Here is a 26,356-nt window from a genome sequence, read left to right as displayed (position 1 = left end):
CATGTTTGCGTTAATTAAGAGTCTGTGTATAACCTCACATTTCAATATGTGTGTTACAGAGGAGGTGATGCTCGCAGAGGAGAATAAGAACTCAGGGAGATCTCCTTTAGATGGTGAGATCACACACACCATGGATTCATAACTGATCTGTAATTGCTACAGGTTCCTCACTGATACAGTACACCCTCTGACTCTAAAAAGCAAGGACTAATCTATTAATAAATGAAGCCACAGACTGAAATCTGACTTTTTATAATTTCAACAAATTATTTTTTAGTAGCTGTACATTAGCATACCACACCACATACCATATCGACTGCTAGCTAATTTTGCTTTGCTAACTGGGAATGTCATAGTTGTCTTAGCAGGCTTGGCATGCTAGATGGGACATATTATCTGTGTCTTACAATTCAGACCAAATGATTGACTGTTTTGTTTATCGATAGCGGTTTATACTGTATTGACAGTACAGAAACGTACGTTTTATGTGTAACATTTTCAGTGCTAAAGAGAGCCACCAGCAAGGGTAAGACGGGCGCGCGCAGAGGAGGTCCCGGGGAAGACAAGTATGCTGACATGTCGACTGCCAGTAAGGAGTTACTGCTCAGCTACTCACTGCCTTTACAGCAGACTTCTTCCTCCACTGTCTCTATCACTTTCAGCCCACTCGCTCTTTATTTCACATTATATATTTATTCCATCTCCTTGTTCCCTGTCTCCTTTTCCATTGTAACATCTCCAGCTCTCTCCAACCTCTCCCCTCTCTCTCTCTCTCAGGCATGTCTCGCTCCAGGGTGAACTTCCGCAGCGGGCGCCGCGGCCCCGCTGCCTACCTGCGCCGCAAGGAGCGCATGCTGCGCATCTCCATCCGCCGCATGGTGAAGACGGACACCTTCTACTGGACGGTGCTCAGCCTGGTGGCTCTCAACACCATCTGCGTGGCCATCGTCCACCACAACCAGCCCGACTGGCTGTCCGTCTTCCTCTGTGGGTTTCAGTTTGGAACTGTGTCCTGGGACGTCTGTACGCCTGTCGAATGACTCTGTACACATTACTGTATAGGACGTGTTTCAGCTCATTGTCTGATTCATAGAGCATAATAAATATGGGCATAGCTACCTTGACGTTGGCCTCGAGGTTGGCATTTTCACTGTCGCCATCTTGCTTATTTGGAGCCAGAAGTGATGTCAATTTAAATGCTATTGGTCCGTGATCGGCGAGCCGCACGATCACTGGACAGGCGACCTGTCAATCACGCCTCAAAACATAGTCCGTTTATCGTTTTATCTTACTCGAAATGGGGCCATAATTTACCAAATGAACATCATGCTGTATGAAGGAAGACTTGAAACTAGCGATTGAGACCATAAACTCATTAGGAAAGTGTTTACTGAGGCCATAAATAAAGTGAGAAGTAGTGTCATTTTCCCATTCCCTTCCATACAATCAGACTTCTTTTTGTAGCCAGTGGAGTCGCCCCCCTGCAGGCCATTCGAAAGAATGCAAGTGTAAAACACTTTGCATTGGCTCCGCGAATGGAGCTACGAGCTAGCCCCTCGGTCTGATTAAAGAAAGTTTTTTCTTCGGAGGGAAATTATGTTGTGCTGTCTATACATTTCACAACCTCACAGATGTGTTGTTTTGGCAGATTTGTGTTTTCTAATTGGATTTGATTGTCTTTGTTGTTTTCTCCTCTCCAGACTATGCAGAGTTTGTTTTCCTGGGGCTGTTTTTGGCTGAGATGTTCCTCAAAACGTATGGGCTGGGTTTCCGGCTCTACTTCCATTCATCCTTCAACTGCTTCGACTGCGGGGTGAGTCATTCGCCTCCGAGTTTCACTCCCGTTACAGCAGATCCATGGAATTAAACTGAAAGGAGTCCTCTTGTATCGCAAAACCAAAAGTGGAATTTCTGAATCGAGGAATTTGGGTAATCAATGAATGCAAATTGCACAATGAAGTGATTGTGTTGAACAAAGCAGTGAAGATTCATGAACAAAGATTGATATGCATGCGTTTTTTGCGGTGTTGCTTGCTGTGTGGGGTCGATGTCCGGTACAGGTCATTGTTGGCAGCATCTTTGAGGTGGTGTGGGGCTTCTTCCGACCGGGAATGTCATTTGGAATCAGCGTCCTGAGAGCGCTGAGACTTCTGAGGATCTTCAAGATCACCAAGTAAGTGGGACAACTAGTCTGTTCTCATGCTATACTTCAGATTTCAGCTGAAATGGGTTTCGGCTTAATTTTCATATAGGACAGGACGATATGCTAATCTCACGAATGGATTCGATATATATGTCATAAATAACATTTGAATGGCAACAAAGTAGTAACAGTAACAGTATTATTTCTGTGCCATAAATCTTTCTAGCAATGGCATTGGCTTGCTAGAAAAAATGACGTTACAAAGTGTAAATAATATAATTTCAATGAGAGCTTGTGAAATTGTGATGGGCAAGCCATCTCAATTGTGATGACTATAGAATAATTAAAATAAATGTAGCTAATATTGTGATACATTTTTCTGCCCCATGGTTCGTATTGTCACGTTTTCATTGCGATACAGTATTTCAATACATTGTCCCATCCCCATTATATAGTTGTAGTTTTACAGGCTTGTAAAAAAAAAACACTGCATTAGAAAAATAGTGTGTAATGTCTCTCTGCCAGATACTGGGCATCTCTCAGGAACCTGGTTGTGTCCCTCATGAGCTCCATGAAGTCCATCATCAGCCTACTGTTCCTTCTCTTCCTCTTCATCGTGGTGTTTGCCCTGCTTGGTATGCAGCTTTTTGGAGGCAGGTGAGTCAATCCCTGTGTTGTTGTTAGGCCTAAATACTGATTTCAAAACTGAGATATTTGGCCGTCAGTGCAGTGGTTCTCAAACCTTTTCCATGTCAAGGACCCTAAACTGACACAAATTAGACCACGGACCCCTATTTGATAAGATTTTGTCCCAGGGTCCCCCATCTGATAAGATTATTTGCTTTTAGATGTTTTATTACAGAAAAAATATTCCTACATTCTAACATTGTTGGATGAAATTATAGTGAAAATAATTCTCCTTTTTGCTGGGGACCCCCTGGAACCCCCTCAAGGACCATTGGGGATCTCCGGACCCCACTTTGAGAACCACTGGTGTAGAGCACTCCCAGTAGCGGTACTTCCGGCATGATCAGATGTTCCTACACACACAATTGGCCGTGTGTGCGGGTGGGAAGCCGGTGAGGTATGAGTCCTGGTCGCTGCACTAGTGCCTCCTCTGGTCGAACTGGTCTCTGGCCTCTGGTCCCTGTTCTGGGGGGAGGGGAACTGGGGAGAATAGCGTGATCCTCTCTGTCGCCTTGCTGGCAGATGAAAAGAAGCGGCTGGCGACTGCCCTTCCATTGGAGGAGGCATGTGCTAGTCTATAACTCTCCCCAGATCGGCAGAGGGGGTGGAGCCACGACTGGAACAGCAGGGGAAATTGGCCAAGTACAACTGGGAAGAAAATGGGGGGGGGGAAGGTTGTCAGGGTAAATGTTAGTTATCATCTGCTTCATACCTGCTCCATTCTCTGACTTGTGATGATTTGCGCTGTATGTGTTATCCCACCAGGGGTGTAGTGGTAAATACAGAGGTGGGTAAACTATCTAAGGTGAGCAGTTTACCCACCTTGTTTCCCCTCATTGATTGATACAGTTGATCTGAAAATAGGTGAGTAAACTCTGCCTCATGTCAAAGAGGTGAGTAAACTCTGCCTCATGTCAAAGAGGTGAGTAAACTCTGCCTCATGTCAAAGAGGTGAGTAAACTCTGCCTCATGTCAAAGAGGTGAGTAAACTCTGCCTCATGTCAAAGAGGTGAGTAAACTCTGCCTCATGTCAAAGAGGTGGGTGAACTCTGCCTCATGTCAAAGAGGTGAGTAAACTCTGCCTCATGTCAAAGAGGTGAGTGAACTCTGCCTCATGTCAAAGAGGTGAGTGAACTCTGCCTCATGTCAAAGAGGTGAGTAAACTCTGCCTCATGTCAAAGAGGTGAGTAAACTCTGCCTCATGTCAAAGAGGTGAGTAAACTCTGCCTCATGTCAAAGAGGTGAGTGAACTCTGCCTCATGTCAAAGAGGTGAGTAAACTCTGCCTCATGTCAAAGAGGTGAGTAAACTCTGCCTCATGTCAAAGAGGTGGGTGAACTCTGCCTCATGTCAAAGAGGTGAGTAAACTCTGCCTCATGTCAAAGAGGTGAGTGAACTCTGCCTCATGTCAAAGAGGTGAGTGAACTCTGCCTCATGTCAAAGAGGTGAGGGTACTCTGCCTCATGTCAAAGAGGTGAGTGAACTCTGCCTCATGTCAAAGAGGTGAGTAAACTCTGCCTCATGTCAAAGAGGTGAGTGAACTCTGCCTCATGTCAAAGAGGTGAGTGAACTCTGCCTCATGTCAAAGAGGTGAGTAAACTCTGCCTCATGTCAAAGAGGTGAGTGAACTCTGCCTCATGTCAAAGAGGTGAGTGAACTCTGCCTCATGTCAAAGAGGTGAGTGAACTCTGCCTCATGTCAAAGAGGTGAGTAAACTCTGCCTCATGTCAAAGAGGTGAGTGAACTCTGCCTCATGTCAAAGAGGTGAGTAAACTCTGCCTCATGTCAAAGAGGTGAGTGAACTCTGCCTCATGTCAAAGAGGTGAGTGAACTCTGCCTCATGTCAAAGAGGTGAGTGAACTCTGCCTCATGTCAAAGCGGTGGGTGAACTGCGTTTAATTGCGTTTAACCTCCACTACGCCCACGTATCCCACATACTGTATCTGAATACGCCCTGCGATTTCAAAATGGCAGTTACACAGAGGAAACTGAACAAGCGTTTTCTTCAATGGTCGCCTTTGATGGAGAGTGGAGGAAATGGCGTGTCCGGACGAAAATAGCCCTGCATCTCGTCCTCCTCTTCACGGGTCATATCTGCCCCTGCTCTTCCCTCTGCCTCCCCCTCCAGGTTCATCTTTGAAGATTACACTCCCACCAACTTTGACACGTTTCCAGCTGCCATCATGACCGTGTTTCAGGTTTGGCTCCCACAGACCCGCTCACTCTCTCTCCATGACACACGGCGCCCGGGGAGATTTCTCACCCCAGGCGCAGATTAAACAACTCTGCTCACTCCTCTCCGCCCCCTGCCTCTGCTATCATCCCACACATCCATGCACACATGAATATATCAGACAAGTCAAGCATGAACAAACCAGCGTTAGAAAATGCATCTGCACTGTGAAAAGGATGTTTCCGTATCACTATAGTAATTGCTTATCTTACTATTAACCCCAATTACTGTTTTTGGCTAGCTGTCTGAAGATGTATCTTTCTAGATAGAGACATTTTCCTCCTGTGTAATTTGGCCCTTCGCCTCTCAAATCGAATCATGCTAATTATGCTTCTATGCGTTTGCCTGCAGATTTTGACGGGCGAGGACTGGAATGAAGTGATGTATAACGGGATTCGATCGCAGGGTGGTGTGACGTATGGCATGTGGTCATCTATCTACTTCATAGTGCTCACCCTGTTTGGAAACTGTATCCTTCGTGAACCTCGAAGAAAGCCATCTCTCAGAGCGCTGTTGTAACCTCTAGAGCTGTATACATACCTGTAGTCTGACTGAGTTGAAGCAGCATGGTGGACTTAGCTCTCTCATTGGTGCCGACCATATCAGTCAGTGCCGGATGGAAATCCCATTCCGCTCCCTGCAACCTCTGCACTGGCTCCGACCCGCTCTGACTGCGGCTGCGACCATATTTGGATTTCCTTTCCACGCCCCCCCGTGTCGAATCTGTCTGCCTCTGCTGCTGTACGTGTTGAATCTGTATGCCTCTGCTGCTGTACGTGTCGAATCTGCCGAGCTCAAATGCCTGCGCCGCTGCCTTTGAAACAATAACAACAGCGGCGCTAAGCGCTAGCTCGTTGCTACATGCTGAAAACGATTGATGTGGATTATGCAATGAAGCTAGCCTGCATGGTATGTTCGGTGGATGGCTGTAAACAGCCTTTTCCCCTTCTAGTCCACAATAGAAAGCGAGACTAACATACCTGTATACCTAAAGCATATTCAGTGCTACCGCTACATTTCAAGTGTGTGGTGTAAGGGTGGAGGCGCAGTATGCGATATTGACAATAAATAAGCTGTTCAGGGCAGAAGGGAACTGGTGGGAATAGCGTGCTCCTCCCACGTGCTACGTCCTGCCGGTGAAGCTCCCCGCTGTCAGGTGAAAAAAGCGGCTGGCAACTGCGCATGTGTCGGAGGAAGCATGGTGCTAGTCTACGGCTCTCCCCAGATCGGCAGAGGGTGGAGCAGCGACCGGGGCAGCAGGGGGGGGGGGAAATTGGCCAAGTAGAATTGGGGAGAAAATGGGGGCAAATCTGAAAAAATAATAAATAAACAAATAAATAAATAAATAAATAAGCAGCAAACATGTTGTCAGAATCAAATGTTCAAGATTTGTGGTGCTTTAAGCAAGCTCTGTTAAAACTGATAGCATGTAGGCTTATTTTCATCCTGATCGATCGCCTCACTTTACACTTTGAGAAAGCTGAGACTGACTCATTGACTCCAAAACTGTGGGCGCAACTGTGTGTGTTTCACTTGCACTTTGCACGTCCACTTTAGTGTTGATCCATTCAACCTGCAATCCTTCCAAATGCATTCATATAAGGCAGATGGAATTCTTGATGGGATTCCATGTTGCGCTATGCATCCTTAACTGCTTTGCTTACAGACACTTTGCTCAATGTCTTCTTGGCCATCGCTGTGGATAATCTGGCCAACGCACAGGAACTGACCAAGGTTTGCCCTGTTTCTACCCTACTGATAAAATAACACACTTGGCTGTGTACAGTCAGTGCCAAAGTCCTTATAAAAAGAGTTTTCCTTCGTCGAACCGAGCAATTCAGCTATATTCAGAATCAGGAAAGACCATAGAACATTTCACTCGGCGGGGGGGGGGGGGGCTTTTATCTTTCTTTTCTTTTTTGGTCCAAGTAAGATGTTCTATCTATGGTCTCTCCTGATTCTGAATATAGCTGAATCGCTTCGTTTGACCAAGTAGAACTCTTTTTATAGGGATTTTTCGAAACATCGATGGGAAAATGAATGGCGGATGAAATGCCTGCAGAATCCAGAAGAGGGCGTGACTTTGGCACCCTACTCATTCACTTTATGTATTCATTTTGTCTTTATCAGGATGAAGAGGAGGAAATGGAGTTTCAGAGATATGCCCGAGGCAGAGAAGGCTTGATGTCCGAGTAAGTTACCTGTTAGCGCCTAATGAAATGACCATTCTGGGAGGGGATAGCAGAGCATTCAGAATCTTTAAGTAGTTCTTAGTGTCTCTCTAATGTATGATCATTTTTCAAATCAACTCTCATTTAAATTGGACTGTCAATCATAAAGTGATTGTTCAAAACAGTCTTGTCTTGGAATCAAGCTAAGATGTAATTAAGATATGGATGCTGTGGGAAAACATGTAATGGTCATCACTTTGATCATCATGATACAAAAGTTTTTTGTGTGTGGAGAGGAGCTCAATAAAAATCACTAAGGATGAGCCTATTAGCTCATATTTCTGTAATATTAGCAGGAACCTACTGTAACAGATTGTGGACACTCTCAGAACCAGAGCTATAACTACTAATAACTTCCTCTGTACCTTCAGCTGCATGGTGTATGCAAAGTTAGAAAGGCATGTTAAAGGCATTGTTAACATATGAATGTGTAATTGTACTGTATGTGCCTGATTCAAAAGCATGACCCTCTGCAGATTGCTTTAGAAATATAAGATATGAGGTGGGAAGTTGGACATTTTCGAAGGTTTCCCTGCTCCCAGTTGTCTTGAACATACCATGACATAGTCCCCACACTGCTTTTTATTGTTTTTGCTCCAAGTGAAATGTTTTATGGTCCCTCACGATTCAGTAGGTCATGGGTTGGCTTGGTTCCAGGCTTAAAGCTTGTTATATAAGGATTTTTCGAAATATCTATAGAGAGAATGAATTTGGGAATTCTCTTCCGGACTTATTGACCCGGTGGTTACAGTGACTGTCCCATAATTAGAAGGTCACACAAGATCAGTTCCTCAAAGAGCCAATAATGAAGTGTGCATGAACGCGACACTGACCCCTAGCTGCAGCAGGGAAACACAAGTTCAAGATTCAAGATTATTACGGTAGTACAAGTATCACGTGTGAAATTCTTGTGCTGTAGACTCCGTTACAACATAGTGCAAAATAACAGGGCATATAGGTGCAGGAAAACAAGAGAAACAACAAGCAATAAGGCAGTAAAGCAATAAAAACAAGACAAAAACAGTGACATAGTCACTGCACGTAGGTGCAAATAGCATAGACATAATTAAACATAATTAAACATGCTGTTTGCACGTAGGTGCAAATAGCATAGACATAATTAAACATACATACTGGTAGCAGCTACAGTACAGCTACTACATGATTGGCCTGGATTGTTGGGAGTTTATTTGTGTTTGTTAAGGAGTCTCGTGGCCTGCGGGAAGAAACTGTCCCTCAAGCGATTTGTGCGTGCTTTTGGGACCCTGTATCTCCTCCCTGAGGGTAACAGGGGGAACAGGCTGTTGTGGGGGTGGTTTGTGTCCTTGATGATCTGACAACTGTCTGACCCTGCTCTCCATCTGGTAAAAATATGTCCACATGTCGGCATAATATGCATAAGTTATGATCAAATAAGATAAAATAAGATAAGATAGTAAATTAGTAAGATAAGTTAACATAAGATAACTTAAGATCAGATAGTGAATTAGTGCTCTAAACTCCTTTATTATGTAGCGGTCCCTCCACAAAGGGAGAGAAAAAGCAGCCCGTGTTCTACAATCGGAGGTAACTGCCCACATTCTGTTACCTTGACTCTATAGTTAAGACTAAGTGTACCATGTGTATGTTACATTCTGTTACCTTGACTGTAGTTAAGACTAAGTGTATCATTTGTATGTTACATATTTGAATGTTAGTCTTGTATGTGTCGCAGCTATCAAGATGCATTTCTGATGTGTATTACAGTGTAATGCAGGTCCCATCTTGTTGTCTTGTTGCTCTATGCCTGTTACGTGGCACTGACCAAAATGTGTGTGTGTGTGTGTGTGTGTGTGTGTGTGTGTGCGTGCGTGTGTGTGTGTGTGCGCGTGTGCGTGTGCGTGTGCGTGTGCGTGTGCGTGTGTGTGCGCGTGCGTGCGTGCATGCGTGCGTATGCGTCAAATTAATCTGAACCAAGATCACTAAATTAAGAAAATATATTATCATATAAAATAAATATTGTGACCATCCTCCCACTCTCCTGGCCCTGTTGTGCAGGAGCCTGGCGTTGGGGTCGCTTTAAAGCCTTCAGACAAAATTCAATGTCTCTCTTCCTCCTCACTGTTTGTTTAATGTAGTTTATGTTGCCTTGTTATTTTCCCTTAGTTTTACTTAATAAATTATTGTTTTAACTTTTACTTTGGCATGTTGAGGCTCGTGTAGTCTCGGCTCCCAGAAGTTTGGTGGCGCAGCTCACCAAACGTCTGGGAGCCGAGACAAACGTCTGGGAATTTCACTGTCAGAAACTGTCTCTTCGAGCCCGGCGAGAACCGCCGGCAGCAGACACGCCTACATTTATTATTAGAATTTTATTTGGTAGCGGCAATGACATTTATCATAGTCCTAACACAGAGCATGAAGCTGATATGCTCCAAACAAAATTTATATCTGTGGTTTATTTTACAAGAATTTTTCCTACGCGGAAGTGGTCCGCTTGATACTGTGAACTTGTGTGAAGTCATCAGCAGGCTCTGTAACGTTAGCCTCGGGAGTCGGGTTTATCGCTGGGGGAAAGACCTCTAGCCGCCGGGGCCGGATGAAACACGTTCTATTAACAGAAGCAGGCCCGCCCACAGCACTCATGATTGGTTCTCCGATGCAAGGCTTCCAACAGCGCCACCTAACGTTATGCAAAGATTTAAATAGTAATATTCTCAGTCTTACAGTAGTGAAACGGATTAAGACTGAGGGCTGAGTCTAAGGCTCGTGGGACTCCCTTCTATGTTACAACCCGGCTCAAAGTTGCAACAAAGTAAAAGTTGAAACAATAATTTATTAATGAACTAAAACGAAGGGAAAAATAACTAAACACAAACTACCTTAAACAAGTGAAAAGGCACATCGGTGAGGAGGGACAGAGACTGAATGGTCTGAAGGTCTTAAAGGCCGGCTTTACCGTGAATATATATGAATATATATTAATTCTTAAAAAATCTTACATTTCGAATCCGTTGAAATTTTTGAAATTGCTTGTTCACAGCCAGAGAAAAAAAAAATGAAAAAAAAAAAAAAAAAAAAAAAAAAAAAAAATTGGGCCAGGTGACGCGTTTCGCGTCGAAACGCGTCACCTGGCCCATTTTTCTTTTTCTTTTTTTTTTTTTTCTTTTTTTTCATTTATTTTTTTCTCTGGCTGTGAACAAGCAATTTCAAAAATTTCAACGGATTCGAAATTTAAGATTTTTTAAGAATTAATATATATTCATATCTATTCACGGTAAAGCCGGCCTTTAAGTCCAAGGACCGGGCCCAGGCCCTAATGACCCAAACACCAGCAGGGCCCAGTTGCACAAAGCACCTTAGGTTAAGATTTCCCTTAGAGTCAGAGTTAAAGGTGTCCATAAAATAGAATCGGCTGCACAAAACACCCTTAAATCTTGTGCTTATGTAATAAGTTCTGTTCAATTCAAGATCCTAAGGTTCCAAATATAGAAAATATGTCACGCTTAATTACAGTGTCATACATAAAAGGGTACACAAACCTCTAGATCTTTTCCATTTGTTTGGTGCAGCCATAAAAAATGTTTGTCTTTGATTTGAATATTTCACTCAATATAAGCATGCTATAGCTTCAATGTAGCGTTAGTAATATTAAAATGTTTAACCTTATGGAGAAGATTTAACTGTGTTTTGTGCAGCCGATTCTATTTTATGGACACCTTAACTCGGACTCTAAGGGAAATCTTAACCTAAGGTGCTTTGTGCAACTGGGCCGGCTCCTGCAAGACAGTGGGAGGGTCGTCACAATACAAAAAAGAAAAGACTATTGGCTGGAATGAAAGCTCTAATATCCTTGGACATATTTTGGACTGTGTCACAAAAGCTGTTCCGTGTATGTTGGAAAACACTAATGTCTTGTTTTCAAATAATCACTCATTGATTACATGGACAACAAAAGAATCTGAATACCAGTAAGTAAAGTTGTATGCATTTCTGTCACACAGAATGTCTCCCTTGCGTTTCCCTGCTCAATTCTAGATTATTTTCATTTTCTGTACCTTAATCCTGCACTTTCCCCTTTTGTTCATTCTTTTCTGTCCATAATTCTCAGGTATTTTAATTTTTTTGAAATTTGGACATGTTCGTTTTTGTTAGCTTGACTTATTAAACATCTGCATTTTGCATATTTTTCCATGGGAATATACTTGTTTTAATAATCAACTAGCGTTATAAATTCATGGAAAATGTTTGCAGTTTTCATTTGTTTTGTTTTTTATACGACTAGTACATAGATAATAATTTCTGATGTCTGTTGTCATCAATACTACTATCATGAAAAAAAAAAAATCCCATTGCTCATCACATTTTGATACGAGCTATGTTATGGCCCTCAGGGGACGGAGAAGACCCTATCTATACAGGAAACGGGCCATCCACCGGGGCCGACCAAGCTTCCCAGAAGAGCCGGAATGTCTGGCGGCGGCCGCGGATGAGCAGTCGCTCAATGACTCCAGCGTCTCGTCCAACCGCCGCGGGGGGAGGAGGAAGGTGAACATGTCCGTGTGGGAGCAGAGAGCCAACCAGCTGCGCAAACGCCGTCAGATGGCCAGCCGAGAGGAGCTGTTTAGCAGTCCCCCAGAAGACACCATGGAAACTCCCACCAGCACCCACCACGTCCCCGCCCTTTCCTCCGAGGCGAGCCCTGCTCACCTGCCCGAGTCGCCCATGTCGGTGGGCATGCCCTTGCCCGAGCCCCCCATGTCCATCGCCATCCCCATGCCTGAACCTCCAGAGGCCGAGCCCTTACCTCTGCTGAGCCTGACCGAGGAGAGAGCGGGAGGGGCCAACCACCGGCTGGCCACCGGGGGCAGGCACAGGGCCGCGCGGAAGTTCAGGCCCGCCCAGGGGCCGGATGAAGGGGCGCGGCATAGGCGGCACCGGCACCGTGAGGCGCGCGTTGAGGCCAAGAGTCTGGACTGCACCCAGTCGCCTCACGAGGCAGCGAGAGCCAGACCATCTCTCAGCCAGGAGAGGAAGATCCTGGGTGAGAGGGAGGAGAAAGAGGAGAGGGAGGGAGGAGAGAAAGCAGAGGTCAGAGATGACTGTGGAACCTCCATCGTCAACCCGTATGCGGAGGTTGGAGACGATTACAGAAGGTAAGCTGCAGCGCTCAGTGGGAAAATGATCTGAGGAGCCTTAGGATATTTGTACATCCCTTTCCCACTTGACTTCTACACTAAGATGTGGGACCATCATTACAAACACATGTACTGTATCTGTCTTTGTTTGTTTTGTTGTGTGCAAAAAATATATAACAACTGTTCAATTCAAGATCCTAAGGTTCCAAATATAGAAAATATGTCACGCTTAATTACAGTGTCATACATAAAAGGGTACACAAACCTCTAGATCTTTTCCATTTGTTTGGTGCAGCCATAAAAAATGTTTGTCTTTGATTTGAATATTTCACTCAATATAAGCATGCTATAGCTTCAATGTAGCGTTAGAACAAGCAGATACAGAATAATGTAGCTATGTGACATTGTTGTACAGTTGCATTTATATTACCTTTTTTTCTCATTCTGAAGCTACGTGGAAATTTAAGAACCTCGGGGCGAAATCATGTAACTATGAATATTTGGACATATTGAGATACATGCACCTCATAATCCCTCTATGCAGTCTCATTTTAAAGTAGCGCCTCCTCCTCTAGCTTGCTTGAGTACAAATCTTTCCTCTGAAATGGGTGAGGGTTATTTCCATGTCCTCACAAATACATTGTGGCAGACAGTGTTGTAGTATTCGAGTCCAGGACTCGGACTCAGACTTGGACTCATTTTCAAGACTCGTGACTTGAATTGGACTTGAGCACCGATGCATTCGAAACTCTGAAGTTGGAGACGAGGACGTGGTAATTGATGAAGACAGTTTTTTTTGGGGGGGGGGGGGGGGGGGGGGGGGGGGTAGTTAAAAAAAAAAACTCTGCCCCAATAATTTGGCATAAGATATTGATAGCTATATTAATACATGACATTATTTAATTTCATGGGCAGGCAGGTGTGTTCCACCTACATGGGGATTCATGCTCATGTTCAGTAACTCTGGACTCAGACTCAGGTAACGGGGATTCAGACTTGGACTCCGACTCAAACACCGGGGACTCGAGACTCGACTCAGACTCCAGATATAGTGACTCGACGACAACATTGCATTGTGGCGCTGATTTGAACTCGACCCCGTTGCCTTTTCAGTGTGCCTGGCGGAGACATCCCTGAGCCTCCGCAGTGCGACCTGCGCCCCGCGTCTTCCCTGCTAGACTGTACCTGGGCAGAGCAGGGCGAGGGCGGGCACACGGACCAGTATGAGCCCCTTTGCCAGAACATCCCAGTGGAGCCTGCCTTGGAGGCCACAGAGTTCAATATGGGGGCGACTGACTCGGAGAACCACCCGGCCTCTCTGGACTGCGACAAGTCCAACATAGAGGGGAGCGTGGCTGTCGAAATGTCCGCTCAACCACTGCTGGCGCTCTCCCGCGTCGTGACAGGTAGGAGTTTTCACCACAGCCCTCTCTTGCTTCCTTCACGGCTGCATCGTACGGTGTGATTCAGTGTGACTGTTATCGCAGAGTGTGGGTGTTCCTGACATCTGATACAGTGTCACACCTCTAGTCTCTCCCGATGAATCAATTATGCCGATGATTCACATGGTTCTATATTTGTCATTTCCAGCCAAGTCGGGCTAAAATGTATTTTTTTCTCCTTTCTTCTCACACCCCTGCATGGGTATTAGTGAACAGCAAAGAGTTGGAGGCTTTCCAGTCGCAGTGCAAAGAGAAAGACGAGGAGGAGACAGAGGAAGAGGAAGTTCCCATTCCTCCCAAACCTGTAGCTCCAGACAGCATGTTCATCTTCAAGGCCTCCAACCCGTAAGACACTGACAAACCCTTGACTGACTGGATCACCGATTACCAGATGCGATGCATTGTTGTTCGTTTAAAGGAGAGTGTCGGTATTCTTCAACATGGACCATATTTTCAGAACTTTTTGTATCTAAGTGACTAATCTGAATTTCTGAATTTGGTCCAGTATTGAGCGGGATCGCGGGTTATGGGCTGCAATGTAAAAGTTGAGTTATTGCAGGAAGACAACGGTGGAAACGTGAGAGAGAGTTGGAGAGAGGAGTCCTGGGAGGGGTTTGTTTGTGTTGGAGTACAGAAAGCTTAGCTTTAGCATCTTTCTAGAATCTAGCTAACTTCCTGCAACAACTCAACTCTTGCAAGACTTAGAGCTAGACTTCTGCTTGTTACATACAGCAATAAACACACCGGATAAAGCGAAAGCATTCAATTAATCTCGTTTCCAGTCAGTTGCAACTTTAAGTGGACGTGCATTGGCAGTTTTGTGTGCCTGGTCTGATTACATTGTAGCCAGTGTAGCTGTCTTCCGCTGACACACACTCGGATCGATTGGATTTCAAAAACGTTTGTTCTGATTAGTCACTAGACATAAAAAGTTAGGTAAACAGGGTCCAGGTTGGAAAATACAGAAATTCTCCTTTACCTTTACACTTTTAAACCCTTTTGTCTTTATAAAGGATTCCACCTGTGGTGCTCTTTGCAGCCACCCGGCACTCTGTCATCAACCAGCAGCTAACATCTCTCCCTTTATTGACCCTCAGTATCAGGAGGATTTGCCACTATGTGGTTACTCTGCGCTACTTTGAGATGAGCATCCTCCTGGTGATCGTGGCCAGTAGCATTGCACTGGCTGCTGAGGATCCTGTGTGTACCAATTCAGACAGAAACAAGGTGAGCTCCAAATAGATTGTTCTAGACATTTTGTGCAATTTCACTGTTGGATGTGCGAGGAACTGCTGCACTTAGAAACAGTGCTATGCTTTTTGGGAAGCGTGCTAGGCTGAGGGTTACAGGCTGAGAGTTACCAGCTGAGGGTTACAGGGTCATTTTCTCACACTGGATGGGAACAGAACTGGAATTGAATTGGAAGTGTCATTTCATTCGGTGAAATTCCATGTTTTTTTGTTTGACATAGTTGAGATACATGTAGGGTTTACATAATGAATACTAAATAAAAGATGTTAAAGGAACCGATTTGTTGAGGTATTTTAATTTGTTTAATTTAATGTAATTCAATCAATCAATCAATCAATCAATCAATCAATCAATCAATCAATCAATCAATCACTCAAAAACATTATTTCAGACTCAAGGTCCATATAAAAAGACATACAACACTAACAAGGATCCCTACAGACAGTAGGAAAAAAAGCAATATCCAAATAAATAGTGCAGTGTTCATAAGAGCGACATATACCAGTGTTTCCACAGAGGTGACTGATATCTGACATCACTACAGCAGGGATTTACCAACAGCTAATGTAACAGTAGTGTAATTTAATGTTATTTTATTTTATTTTGGTTTGGTTTATAATGTTTAGCAAGTCAAGAAAACTCTCCTAGAAATGGAATTCCATGGAATATGTTGGAATCCACTTCTGTTTCCTATCATTCCAATTCTAATTCCAATCATTCCAACTCCAGGAATTGAATTGGAATTTACCATGCATTCTCAATTCAATTCATGAAGCTACTACTGTTTTACTGGGCAGATACTATGTAGGTGTGAGTGCTTACAACTGTGTGCGTGTGTTTGTGCGCATGTGTGTGTGTGTGTGTGTGTGTGTGTGTGTGTGTGTGTGTGTGTGTGTGTGTGTGTGTGTGTGTGTGTGTGTGTGTGTGTGTGTGTGTGTGTGTGTGTGTGTGTGTGTGTGTGTGTTGTGCGCGCGTGTGTGTGTGTGTGTGTGTGTGTGTGTGTGTGTGTGTGTGTATACCAGGGTGCTGAAAAAGAGAATACACCCTCAGCAAACCCTTCCTGTAGAGACAAACGTTTAAAAATAAAGTTTGTGTGTTTTGAATTGCCCAGGTCCTCCGTTATTTTGATTATGTCTTCACTGGAGTGTTCACCTTTGAAATGATCATTAAGGTAGGAAACTAAAAAAACAAAATATTTTCTCCACTGTGCCAACACCTTTAAAACGTTCACAATGTCACTTTGATGGCCCCAGGTTTCAGTCCCATTGTGTATTGTAATGTGGTCGTGTGCCATGTCTGCATGTTACCTGTCTGTGTGGGTGCAGATGATCGACCAGGGTCTCATTCTTCACGACGGCGCCTATTTCCGAGACCTGTGGAACATCCTGGACTTCATCGTGGTGGTGGGAGCTCTGATCGCCTTTGCTCTAACGTGAGTCACAACATAGTGCCTGCCTGCCTGCCTGGCCATGACTAACCCACTGACTCACGGCAGAACATCGTGTTAGAACGACCTTCCCTCAAAGTCACTGTTTTGCAGCTTCAAGCAAAAGCAAAAGTTTATCAAAGGGGCAGTTCAGACTCTTAAATGTGGTGTGATGCGATTCAGCTGTGCACCACGAGATGGATTTTGATCGAGATTATTTAGGTCTACTAAACATTTGGTGGTCATGGTCATTGGTGTTGTTAAAAAGCTTTACAATCTCGAGATTCCCCCCTGTTGTGTTTTGTACCTTTGCCTTTTTGTACTGTAGAAGAGCGTGTGTTTATTTCTCTGTTGTGAATATAGCTGTGCTCACGGTGTATCTCTCTTTATCTCTGTTGTTCCTGTTGGATTGTGTCACTGTTGGGGCTACCAGGAATGTGATGGGGTAAAAAAGCCGACATTTATCTCACTGCTTTTCCTATATTTCTCATTTTCCTTTTCGTTCTATTCAACGTGTTTTTGCTTTTTGTCGATTTGACTGTCTTCTAAATACTAATCCTTCAATGGGGCTCCTGCCAAATTCAAACACCCCCTTTTCTGTTTTGTTCAGTTTGAAATGCGTGTTTTTCATGTGCACTTTCATGTGGGTGTTGTGCTTTTTACTGTTTTTTTCCCACTGTTTTTAAGTGCGTCCAACGCTGTCCATGCATGTGTCCTTCCTTGTCTATGAATTTGTGAGCATGCATACGGTACTGTATGTCCCTACATACTGTGAATCCTTGTCAACAGGAACAACAAAGGCAGAGACATCAAGACAATAAAGTCCCTCCGAGTTTTGAGAGTCCTGCGGCCTCTTAAAACCATCAAGAGACTTCCTAAGCTCAAGGTACCCAAGTCTTCACGCACGCTCTCTCCTGCCTGCCTGCCTGGGTGTTATTTCACTGAGCTCTGACAGATTGTTCTTGCTTCGCTTCCCTTTTTCTGCAGGCTGTTTTCGACTGTGTGGTCACATCTCTGAAGAACGTCTTCAACATCCTCATCGTCTACCAGCTCTTCATGTTTATATTCGCTGTCATCGCTGTGCAGCTCTTCAAGGGGAAGTTCTTCTATTGCAATGACGCCTCCATGAATACGGAGAAAGAATGCCAGTGAGTGAAGCGCTCGCACAGTCCATGCTTCTCAGCACCGACAGCAGTGTTGTTCAACCTGTTTTGTGCCAAGGCACAACTTTTTTTTATTCATTTTTTTTACATTGAAAAAATCACACCGCCATCCCAAATATTACAAAATGAAACATAGTAGCATCATAGTACAAATATTATAAAATGAAACATAGTAGCATCATAGTACAAATATTACAAAATGAAACATAGTAGCATCATAGTACAAATATTACAAAATGAAACATAGTAGCATCATATTAGAAATATTACCAAATGAAACATAGTAGCATCATAGTACAAATATTAGAAAATGAAACATAGTAGCATCATAGTACGTTGCCGCAAGCTCACCGTTTTTGCTTTCTTTTGACCCCCGCGTGTAGGGCTCTTCATCTGTTCTTCTATTCACAGTATTGCTAGGGAACCCTGGCAGGCCAGATTGGGCCCCTTGACAGCTACAACAGTCGTGTATAGGCACCTGACAGGGAACGTTTCTAACTGGAGCAATGGAACTACATCTCCCAGCATCCTTCGCTTGTGTCCACACTTTAGTTCTATGGGACTCTTATGGAACGTGCTGCCGAGACCAGCACTCCCTGGGGAGCGTGCTCCAGTACGACTTGGGAAATACAGTTCGTCTCTTCTGATTGGATCTCTTCCCAATTTGTCCCTCCCTAACATTTTTCATCTAGTTTTTATTCGTTGACGAAAACGTCGATAGATTTAGTTTTTTGTCATCACAACTTTGTTTTGTGTTTTCGTCAGTGAAAAAGGGTCGTTTTAGTCAACGAAATTAACACCGCATTAAAGCTGCTGGTCAAAAGTGTGACTTGAGTGAAACGATGACCTATTGTGTTCCCTACAGAGGTTACTACATCGACTACACCAGAGACAAGAAGGAGGTGAAGAGGAGGGAGTGGAAGAGACACGAGTTCCACTATGACAATGTCTGCTGGGCTCTGCTCACGCTTTTCACCGTCTCTACTGGAGAGGGATGGCCTCAGTGAGTCTGCTTTCACTCCAAGGAGGGAGGGTTGGGAGGGGCTATTCCAAAAATGGGCGATTTGGGGTTGTTGAAAAATCGGTGGTGGTGGTATTGTTTGGATTTTTTTTGCACACCTGCTGGTAGCCTACACACCATGGTCACTAAAATACACTGTAGATGTTATGAGATTTTATATAAAAGCATGATTTTTTTTCTTTCTTTCTTGTTAAGCTGTACGTTATAATGTAACACGTGTCTTAATCAGATGCGTGACGTGAAACACACAGTTAATCTCAAACTGTATGGAAGCGTCTCTCTGTGCTCACTAGTGCAGCGGTAGATTCCCTGCCTACCAACACAAAGGTCACAGGTTCAATTCCCTGTGTTACCTCCGGCTTGGTCGGGTATCCATACAGGCACAATTGGCCGTGTCTACAGGTGGGAAGCCGAATTAAGGGTGTGTGTCCTGGTCGCTGCACTAGCGCCTCCTCTGGTCAGTTGGGGTGCCTTTTCAGGGGTAGGGGAGCTAGGGGGAACGTGATCCTTCCATGCGTTACGTCCTGCCGGTTAAAAACTCCTCGCTGTCAGGTGAAAAGAAACAACAACACATCATTTATTGCATCATTATCTCCAACATGTTTTTCTCATTCCTTGCCTCCTCTCATCTCTGTCCTTCCTCCCCACTGTTCTCCTGCCAGGGTGCTCCAGCACTCCACTGATGTTACGGAGGAGAACATGGGTCCGAGCCGGGGGAACCGGATGGAGATGTCCGTTTTCTACGTGGTCTACTTTGTGGTCTTCCCGTTCTTCTTCGTCAACATCTTTGTGGCTCTCATCATCATCACCTTCCAGGAGCAGGGCGACAAGATGATTCAGGAGTGCACTCTGGAGAAGAACGAGGTGTGGAGCACTGAAACATACACACACCCGTTTATATACACACATGCATGCACGCACATATATTCATATAAACTAATGAGGAAAAAGCGATTTCAGCTCTGAATGTGTCTTCTGCTAATCGTCTCTCCATCAGCGGGCTTGCATTGACTTTACCATGAGTGCCAAGCCCATGACCCGCTACATGCCCCAGAACAGACAAACCTTCCAGTACAGACTTTGGCACTTTGTTGCATCGCCCTCTTTTGAATACACTGTGCTGGTGATGATCGCCCTCAACACTGTGGTTCTCATGATGAAGGTAAAGTAGATACAGCAGCACGATTCATTAAATAGTGATTGACCATTGCTTACCTTATGCTAGCTTCAAGGGGTGAGGGGTGGGGGTCAGTTAATTGAAACTTGATTTAAAAAAAACGTATGTAACCTAATTAGTTTAGTCAAATACAGCCAATAAAATGGAACTTATCAATATTTGAGTTAGGGATGACTTTTCAAATTTGCTGTGCTGTCCCTTTTGATGACTTTCAGTACCACTCAGCCCCAACAGCCTATGATATGGTCCTAAAGCACCTTAATTCAGCCTTCACTGTCCTCTTCTCCATGGAGTGCATCCTCAAGATCATGGCTTTTGGATTTGTGGTGAGTATTAAAATGTAGTGATTCAGATCAAAATGTGGTTCCACTGAAGATGCAGATGGTTGTGGATAGTATAATGACTCCATTCATTTGTTTCCCCGCAGAACTACTTTCGAGATACGTGGAATATTTTTGATTTCATCACTGTACTTGGCAGCATCACTGAGATCATTGTGGATTTACAGGTAAGATACTGCCATGGCGCTTTTGCTACAACACTATTATTTTTTTCACAAGCTTGTGACAAAAAAAATCCAGCTTCAACATTCTTTCAAGTTTTATTTATAATTTATAATTTTTTTTTATTATCTCATTTGTGTATCTGTGCCAGTCAGTGAATACCATCAACATGAGTTTCCTGAAGCTTTTTCGAGCAGCCAGATTGATCAAGCTGCTGAGACAGGGTTACACCATACGTATTCTACTATGGACCTTTGTACAATCATTCAAGGTCAGACATGTTCTAATCTGCTTTGTCTTCTTGCCAGTTTCAATTCCTCGCAAATAGATGATGTCTCTGTCACACTCTTGCTTTTACAACAAGTAGTAATCAACTGTGCATACTGTCTCTTTCCCAACAGGCTCTTCCTTACGTCTGTCTTCTCATCGCTATGCTTTTCTTCATCTATGCCATTATTGGAATGCAGGTATCTTATTGCTACTAATAATAATCAAGCTCCCTTCATTGATAGGAGATAAATCAGTTGGTGGCATTGGTTTACTCCTACTATAGTATTATAAAGCTCAGATGTACGTCGCTTTGGATAAAAGCATCTGCTAGGTGAATTGTAACATTGTAACATTGTAACATTGTACTGAAGCAACCCACTTTCTGCAGGTGTTTGGAAACATCAAACTGAATGATGAGAGTCACATCAATCAGCACAACAATTTTAAGAACTTTTTCAGTGCCTTGATGCTTCTCTTCAGGTGGGCAAATCAAAAAATGTGCGTTATATTAAAACTGTTGGCTGTTCATCCCATGAAGTGGATATATTTGAATTGATTATCACTGTTATACGGATGGAGGCGATATATCGGAATTCAATATATCACAACACAAACATGACAATATGGGGCCATTTACACCTGGCACTAACATGCATTTTCTGTGATCAGATTGCAATCCGATAGTGCTTGACCACATTAGCCCGATTTCATTTACACCTGGCGTTAACATGCGTTTTGGGTGATCAGATTGCAATCCGATTGCAATCTGATCACCCAAAACGGGTGTCCTCTCAATCCGCATACAGTTGCTGTATGCGGATTGAGAGGACACATTGCATTTACACTTGTGTTCAATGTGGTCACAATGCGCCCCTGACCACCTCCGGAGGTGGTTTGGCCGATCAGATCGCAATAGGTCCTCAATGTGTCTTGGGGGCGTTTACGCCTGTACTTTCAAGTGGTCAAGCACTATCCGATTGCAATCTGATCACAGAAAACGCATGTTAGTACCAGGTGTAAGTGGCCTGTATCGTGGGGGGGGGGGGGGGGGATTAATCGCGATATTAGCAAAATTTTATTCTGTAGTAATCACAACCGCTTGCCCAACACAATTCCATAAGTTCTCCATCCTAATTATATTGTTTGCACTTTGAAATTACATTTTTAAATGATTGTTTACAGTCTAGCAAGCCAAAACCATCGCTAGGACGATGTGGGGTTCAGAAATAAACGTAATTCTGCACAGTCAGAATTTATTGTCATTGAACTTTTATTTATTACATCGGATCATGGTTGTAGCTAATGGTGAAGCCCATAGCCTATCAAATCATATCTTGTGATAAGCGTATCGTCCCATCCCTACACTCTTGGCATGCTAGTTGTTTGTGAGGTTGATCTGTATTTGATCGACATATCAAGCAGCTCTTTGTGTTTGGTGTGTAAACCTCCAGGAGTGCGACGGGGGAGTCCTGGCAGGAGATTATGCTTTCCTGCCTGGGGGGTCAGGAGTGTGAGCCCGACCCCTCCCTAGCCCCCCTCACCCTGTCCCCAGACCACGAGGGAGGCTGTGGGACGGACTTTGCTTACTGCTACTTCGTCTCATTCATCTTCTTCAGCTCATTTCTGGTCAGGGACCTATGAAAATAATATATATATATATATTTTTTTTTTGATAGCTCGTATCTTTTTTCCATTTTTCCTTTGTCTTGCACAGAGCTTTTCATCTCAAACTGTGTGGCCTTCTTTATGTCACTCTCCACTCTCTAGATGCTAAATCTGTTTGTGGCTGTCATCATGGATAACTTTGAGTACCTGACACGAGACTCCTCAATCCTGGGTCCTCATCACCTGGACGAGTTTGTCCGCATCTGGGGAGAGTATGACCGTGCAGCATGGTGAGGCTCGTTATTATTCACATTCTCCCATGCTAGTATCATCAGTTTCCAACTCTATCCAGCAGAGGGCAGCCTATGTGTGTGAAATGAATAACGATCCGGGGTAATGAGTTCAATTCGGGCAGCAAAGCTTGCAATGGGTTTGTATGAAAGAGTGTCTTTTTTTCCGAGTGATCGAAATTGTTATAACTGTTTTAGTGTCCTGTGCTCTATGCTTAGCCAATTACAACCTTTTTTTGTTCGTCCTCATGTCCAAAACAGGAGGTACAATCAGTGAAAATAAAATCATGAAATATGTCAAATGGAGAGGATTAGGGCCATATGCGAAACATTTATTAGAGTTCTGAGTTTAATCTCAGAATTTGGGGAATGAAGTCAGAATTCTTAGATAATAGGTCAGAATTCTCAGAATAAATTCAGCTTTCTGAGTTTAAAGTCAGAATTCTGAGATTAAAGTCAGAATTCTGACTTCTGACTTCATTCTCAGAATTCTGACTTTATTCTCAGAATTCTAAGATTAATCTCAGAACTCAAATTTTCTCCATAACTCTCTTCTTCAAATGCCAAATATAAAGTGCAAGTCAAACGGTCTCAGTATCTGCCTTACACCTGCACTCAGTGACCACTGACCAGGCCTCCCACTTTTTGCCCATCTTATCCACCTGGTTTTAATGGCCTGATGGGAAAAAAAAATCTATGTATGTTCTTATTTCAAGTTCAAGTGTGAGGCTGAAAATAATTGTCTTCAGCATTCTTTCATTTGTTTTTCTCCTCTCTTTCTTTGGCACGGCCGCTGGCTACTGTCAGACAGACAATGCGACACCTCATCAACTACGGTATAGAGAGCCAAAGTGAGCATCACTTCCCGCTTCAGCATGCGTACCAAGGGATTTCACGCGCCATTTTATTTTCCATAGACATTTCGTAAAATGCTTATAAAAATAATTGTACTTGGTCAAACCAAGCGATTCAGCTATATTTAGAATTCAGAGAGACCATAGAACATTTCACTCGGACCAAAACTAAAAAAAACATCAGAAAAATATTTTTCTTTAAATCCGCGTTTTGGTCCGAGTGAAATGTTCTGTCGTCTCTCCTGTTTCTAAATATAGCTGAACCATTTGATTTGAACAACTAAAACTATTTTTTATAAGCATTTTCTTTTATGTCTATGGGAAAATAAATGGCGGATGAAAATCTCTGGTATGCATGCTGAAAAAGGAAGTCAGGTTCACTTTGGCTCTCTATACAATATAATTGAGCAATCAGCATTCATTAAAATCTGGATTTATTTGATGTAATTTCCCCCCGGGAGGTAGATTGGATGCTGTAAGATGGTTGGATTCTTTTGATAACAAGAGGGATTTGCCATGAACCTTTGAGAGATAGCTAGCCTGTTTCTCTTCAGCTGTGGTGGATTTGATATAGGGACCATGATGCAAATAAGTGTTTACACTTTTCATGTCATCCATTGGATATCCAAAATAAAATCAATCAATCAATCGATTAGATGGGAGTTAGTATGCCACCTTCCATTAACCTTCTCCACCTCCTGCTTATCTTTTTCCGCGCTTCCCCTCACTCATCGTCTGCGTTTCCTCTGAAGTGGCCGTATCCACTACACTGCCATGTATGAAATGTTGACCCACATGTCACCGCCTCTGGGCCTGGGGAAGAAATGTCCTGCCAAGATCGCCTATAAGGTGAGGAGACACTGTCATATCTTCCTGTTCATGGAGAAACTAGAGTTCCAGCCCCAGTCGGCATTGTATGATTCTAGAAGCCACAGAAATGTGAAATAAGGACATTTCTGAACGAAAATACGTAGCCGATTCCGTGGATTCTGGAAACGTACAATGTTGTCATTTTATTCTGGCGATTGGGTTGCGAGTTGATGAAAACTATCAAGTAAATCCTATTTTCTCTTCTCTCTTTTTCTCAGAGGTTGGTGTTGATGAACATGCCTGTGGATGAAGACATGAGTGTCCACTTCACCTCCACCCTGATGTCTCTCATCCGCACAGCCTTGGAGATCAAAATAGCTAGAGGTCAGTGTTTGTGGATGAGCATGCTCTGCATAATACTATGCATGCCTTGTAGCATCAGTAAAGTAGAATCTATTGCCTGGGTGTTACAGCATATGAGGTGTATGGGAATGTCATGTTACAGGTGGTGAGGACCGTATCGCCCTTGATTCTGAATTGCAAAAGGAGATCAGTGTGATTTGGCCCTATCTGCCCCAGAAGACGCTGGACCTGCTGGTGCCGATCAACAAAGGTCTGGCTCTAGCTATCGAGGCAAAAGTCAATGTAAAGCTCAGCAGGAAGCAGTAACAGTTAATGCAATATTTGTGTTAGGGCTGGGCGATATGGAGAGAATCAAATATCACTATATTTTTGACCAAATACTTCGATATTGATATTGCAACAATGCTGTAGAGATGACTATTGGTGCTTTCACAAAATATTTCCACAATGCGATTTTTGATAAATAATCATCAGTAATGTGGATATAATGACTAAGTGGGTAAAGGCAAATAATAGCACAGCTAGTCGAGTCTGGTAAGTTCAGAAAATTACATCACTTTACTGTAATGCAGCCTTTAAAACCAAGAAAAGACAACACGTATGCCAATCTAAGATGATATCTAGTCTCATATAATATCAATATAATATCGATATATTGCTCAGCCCTAATTTGTGCATGTGTCCATACATCTGCCCACCCAGATACTGACATGACCGTTGGGAAGATCTACGCTTCGATGATGATCATGGATTACTTCAAACTGAACAAAGCCAAGAAGCTTAGGCAACAACTGGAAGCTCAGGTCATCTTTGCGTTTATGATCTGTTTTCTAAAACCATACTTTCCACAACTTGAGAATTAAATATGAATCAGAGAGAAGCTTTACTCTGACCTCTGTTTTATTTGACTGTGTTTATTCAGAAGAGTAATTTGATGTTCAAGCGTCTGGATGCCTCCACACTCCCTGAGGACATTCTCTCCAACACCCAGCCACTCCCAATGATGGCCCACAGCGCTGGCTCAGCTCTGTGAGTGAGCGTGTGTGTGTGTGTGCACACGCGCAGTGTGTGTGGGTGTGTGTGTGTGTGCACGCGCGCAGTGTGTGTGTGTGTGTGTGTGTGTGTGTGTGTTTGTGCTTGTGTGTGTCTGTTTATGTGTTTTTACTGATTTTCTCTCTCCCAATTTAGGACCAGGGGAGGTTTTTTGGCTCTGAGTCCCATCTCGCCCCAGGAGCTATTCCTACAGCCCATGAACTCAGAGGATGATCCTAGTCAACAGCAGTCTCTGGTAAGGACGAGGACCAACAACAGCAGCATACAAACATGAATTACAGAGTCACACCTTACAGCATGGATTTTCATCATCAATACAATTGACCACGTCAGGACAACAGGAAAACAGTAGCTTAAGCATTAGCACTGCACAAAAAGCTATAAATATGTTTCTTAAACTGATGAGGATGTGATTCTTCAGTGTCCGTTGTCAGTGCCTTGCAGACCACAGCATCGCTCGCTCTCTGTGCTCTTGCCCGTGATTGCGTTTGAGTCCTGTGGACGTTGGAACAGCGAAGGCAGACCGCCTAATAATTGTTGATGTTTTGCTGTGTGTTATACTGTCTGGTTTAACTGGTCTGTGTGTTATACTGTCTGGTTTAACTGGTCTGTGTGTTATACTGTCTGGTTTAACTGGTCTGTGTGTTATACTGTCTGGTTTAACTGGTCTGTGTGTTATACTGTCTGGTTTAACTGGTCTGTGTGTTATACTGTCTGGTTT

At 43.6% G+C, this 26,356-nt stretch overlaps 1 protein-coding gene across 1 annotated transcript in view; it reads left to right on the top strand.

The window, feature by feature from the left end:
• Positions 1-26,356, top strand: part of LOC310791859 (voltage-dependent R-type calcium channel subunit alpha-1E-like) — a gene marked incomplete at both ends in the record, with an annotated part of 65,626 nt that overhangs the window by 32,129 nt on the left and 7,141 nt on the right. The window contains 35 exons of the mRNA XM_083653529.1: positions 60-113; positions 503-589; positions 778-987; positions 1,701-1,813; positions 2,061-2,173; positions 2,669-2,800; positions 4,958-5,027; positions 5,414-5,531; positions 6,729-6,796; positions 7,193-7,254; positions 11,664-12,425; positions 13,521-13,813; positions 14,059-14,194; positions 14,947-15,076; positions 16,212-16,271; positions 16,426-16,532; positions 16,960-16,971; positions 17,316-17,412; positions 17,514-17,674; positions 18,555-18,692; positions 19,373-19,574; positions 19,708-19,872; positions 20,103-20,213; positions 20,315-20,395; positions 20,542-20,661; positions 20,792-20,857; positions 21,049-21,140; positions 22,112-22,286; positions 22,428-22,555; positions 24,162-24,258; positions 24,498-24,603; positions 24,725-24,832; positions 25,285-25,385; positions 25,505-25,611; positions 25,771-25,870. Coding sequence (XP_083509655.1) covers positions 60-113; positions 503-589; positions 778-987; positions 1,701-1,813; positions 2,061-2,173; positions 2,669-2,800; positions 4,958-5,027; positions 5,414-5,531; positions 6,729-6,796; positions 7,193-7,254; positions 11,664-12,425; positions 13,521-13,813; positions 14,059-14,194; positions 14,947-15,076; positions 16,212-16,271; positions 16,426-16,532; positions 16,960-16,971; positions 17,316-17,412; positions 17,514-17,674; positions 18,555-18,692; positions 19,373-19,574; positions 19,708-19,872; positions 20,103-20,213; positions 20,315-20,395; positions 20,542-20,661; positions 20,792-20,857; positions 21,049-21,140; positions 22,112-22,286; positions 22,428-22,555; positions 24,162-24,258; positions 24,498-24,603; positions 24,725-24,832; positions 25,285-25,385; positions 25,505-25,611; positions 25,771-25,870 — 4,682 coding nt within the window. The remainder of the gene's footprint in view (positions 1-59; positions 114-502; positions 590-777; positions 988-1,700; positions 1,814-2,060; positions 2,174-2,668; positions 2,801-4,957; positions 5,028-5,413; positions 5,532-6,728; positions 6,797-7,192; positions 7,255-11,663; positions 12,426-13,520; positions 13,814-14,058; positions 14,195-14,946; positions 15,077-16,211; positions 16,272-16,425; positions 16,533-16,959; positions 16,972-17,315; positions 17,413-17,513; positions 17,675-18,554; positions 18,693-19,372; positions 19,575-19,707; positions 19,873-20,102; positions 20,214-20,314; positions 20,396-20,541; positions 20,662-20,791; positions 20,858-21,048; positions 21,141-22,111; positions 22,287-22,427; positions 22,556-24,161; positions 24,259-24,497; positions 24,604-24,724; positions 24,833-25,284; positions 25,386-25,504; positions 25,612-25,770; positions 25,871-26,356) is intronic.

The sequence above is a fragment of the Poromitra crassiceps genome (genome assembly GCF_964638095.1).
Source record: "Poromitra crassiceps genome assembly, chromosome: 17".
NCBI lineage: Eukaryota > Metazoa > Chordata > Actinopteri > Beryciformes > Melamphaidae > Poromitra > Poromitra crassiceps.
The sequence above is the reverse complement of the archived record's forward strand: the minus strand, read 5'-3'. Positions and strand labels throughout refer to the sequence as shown.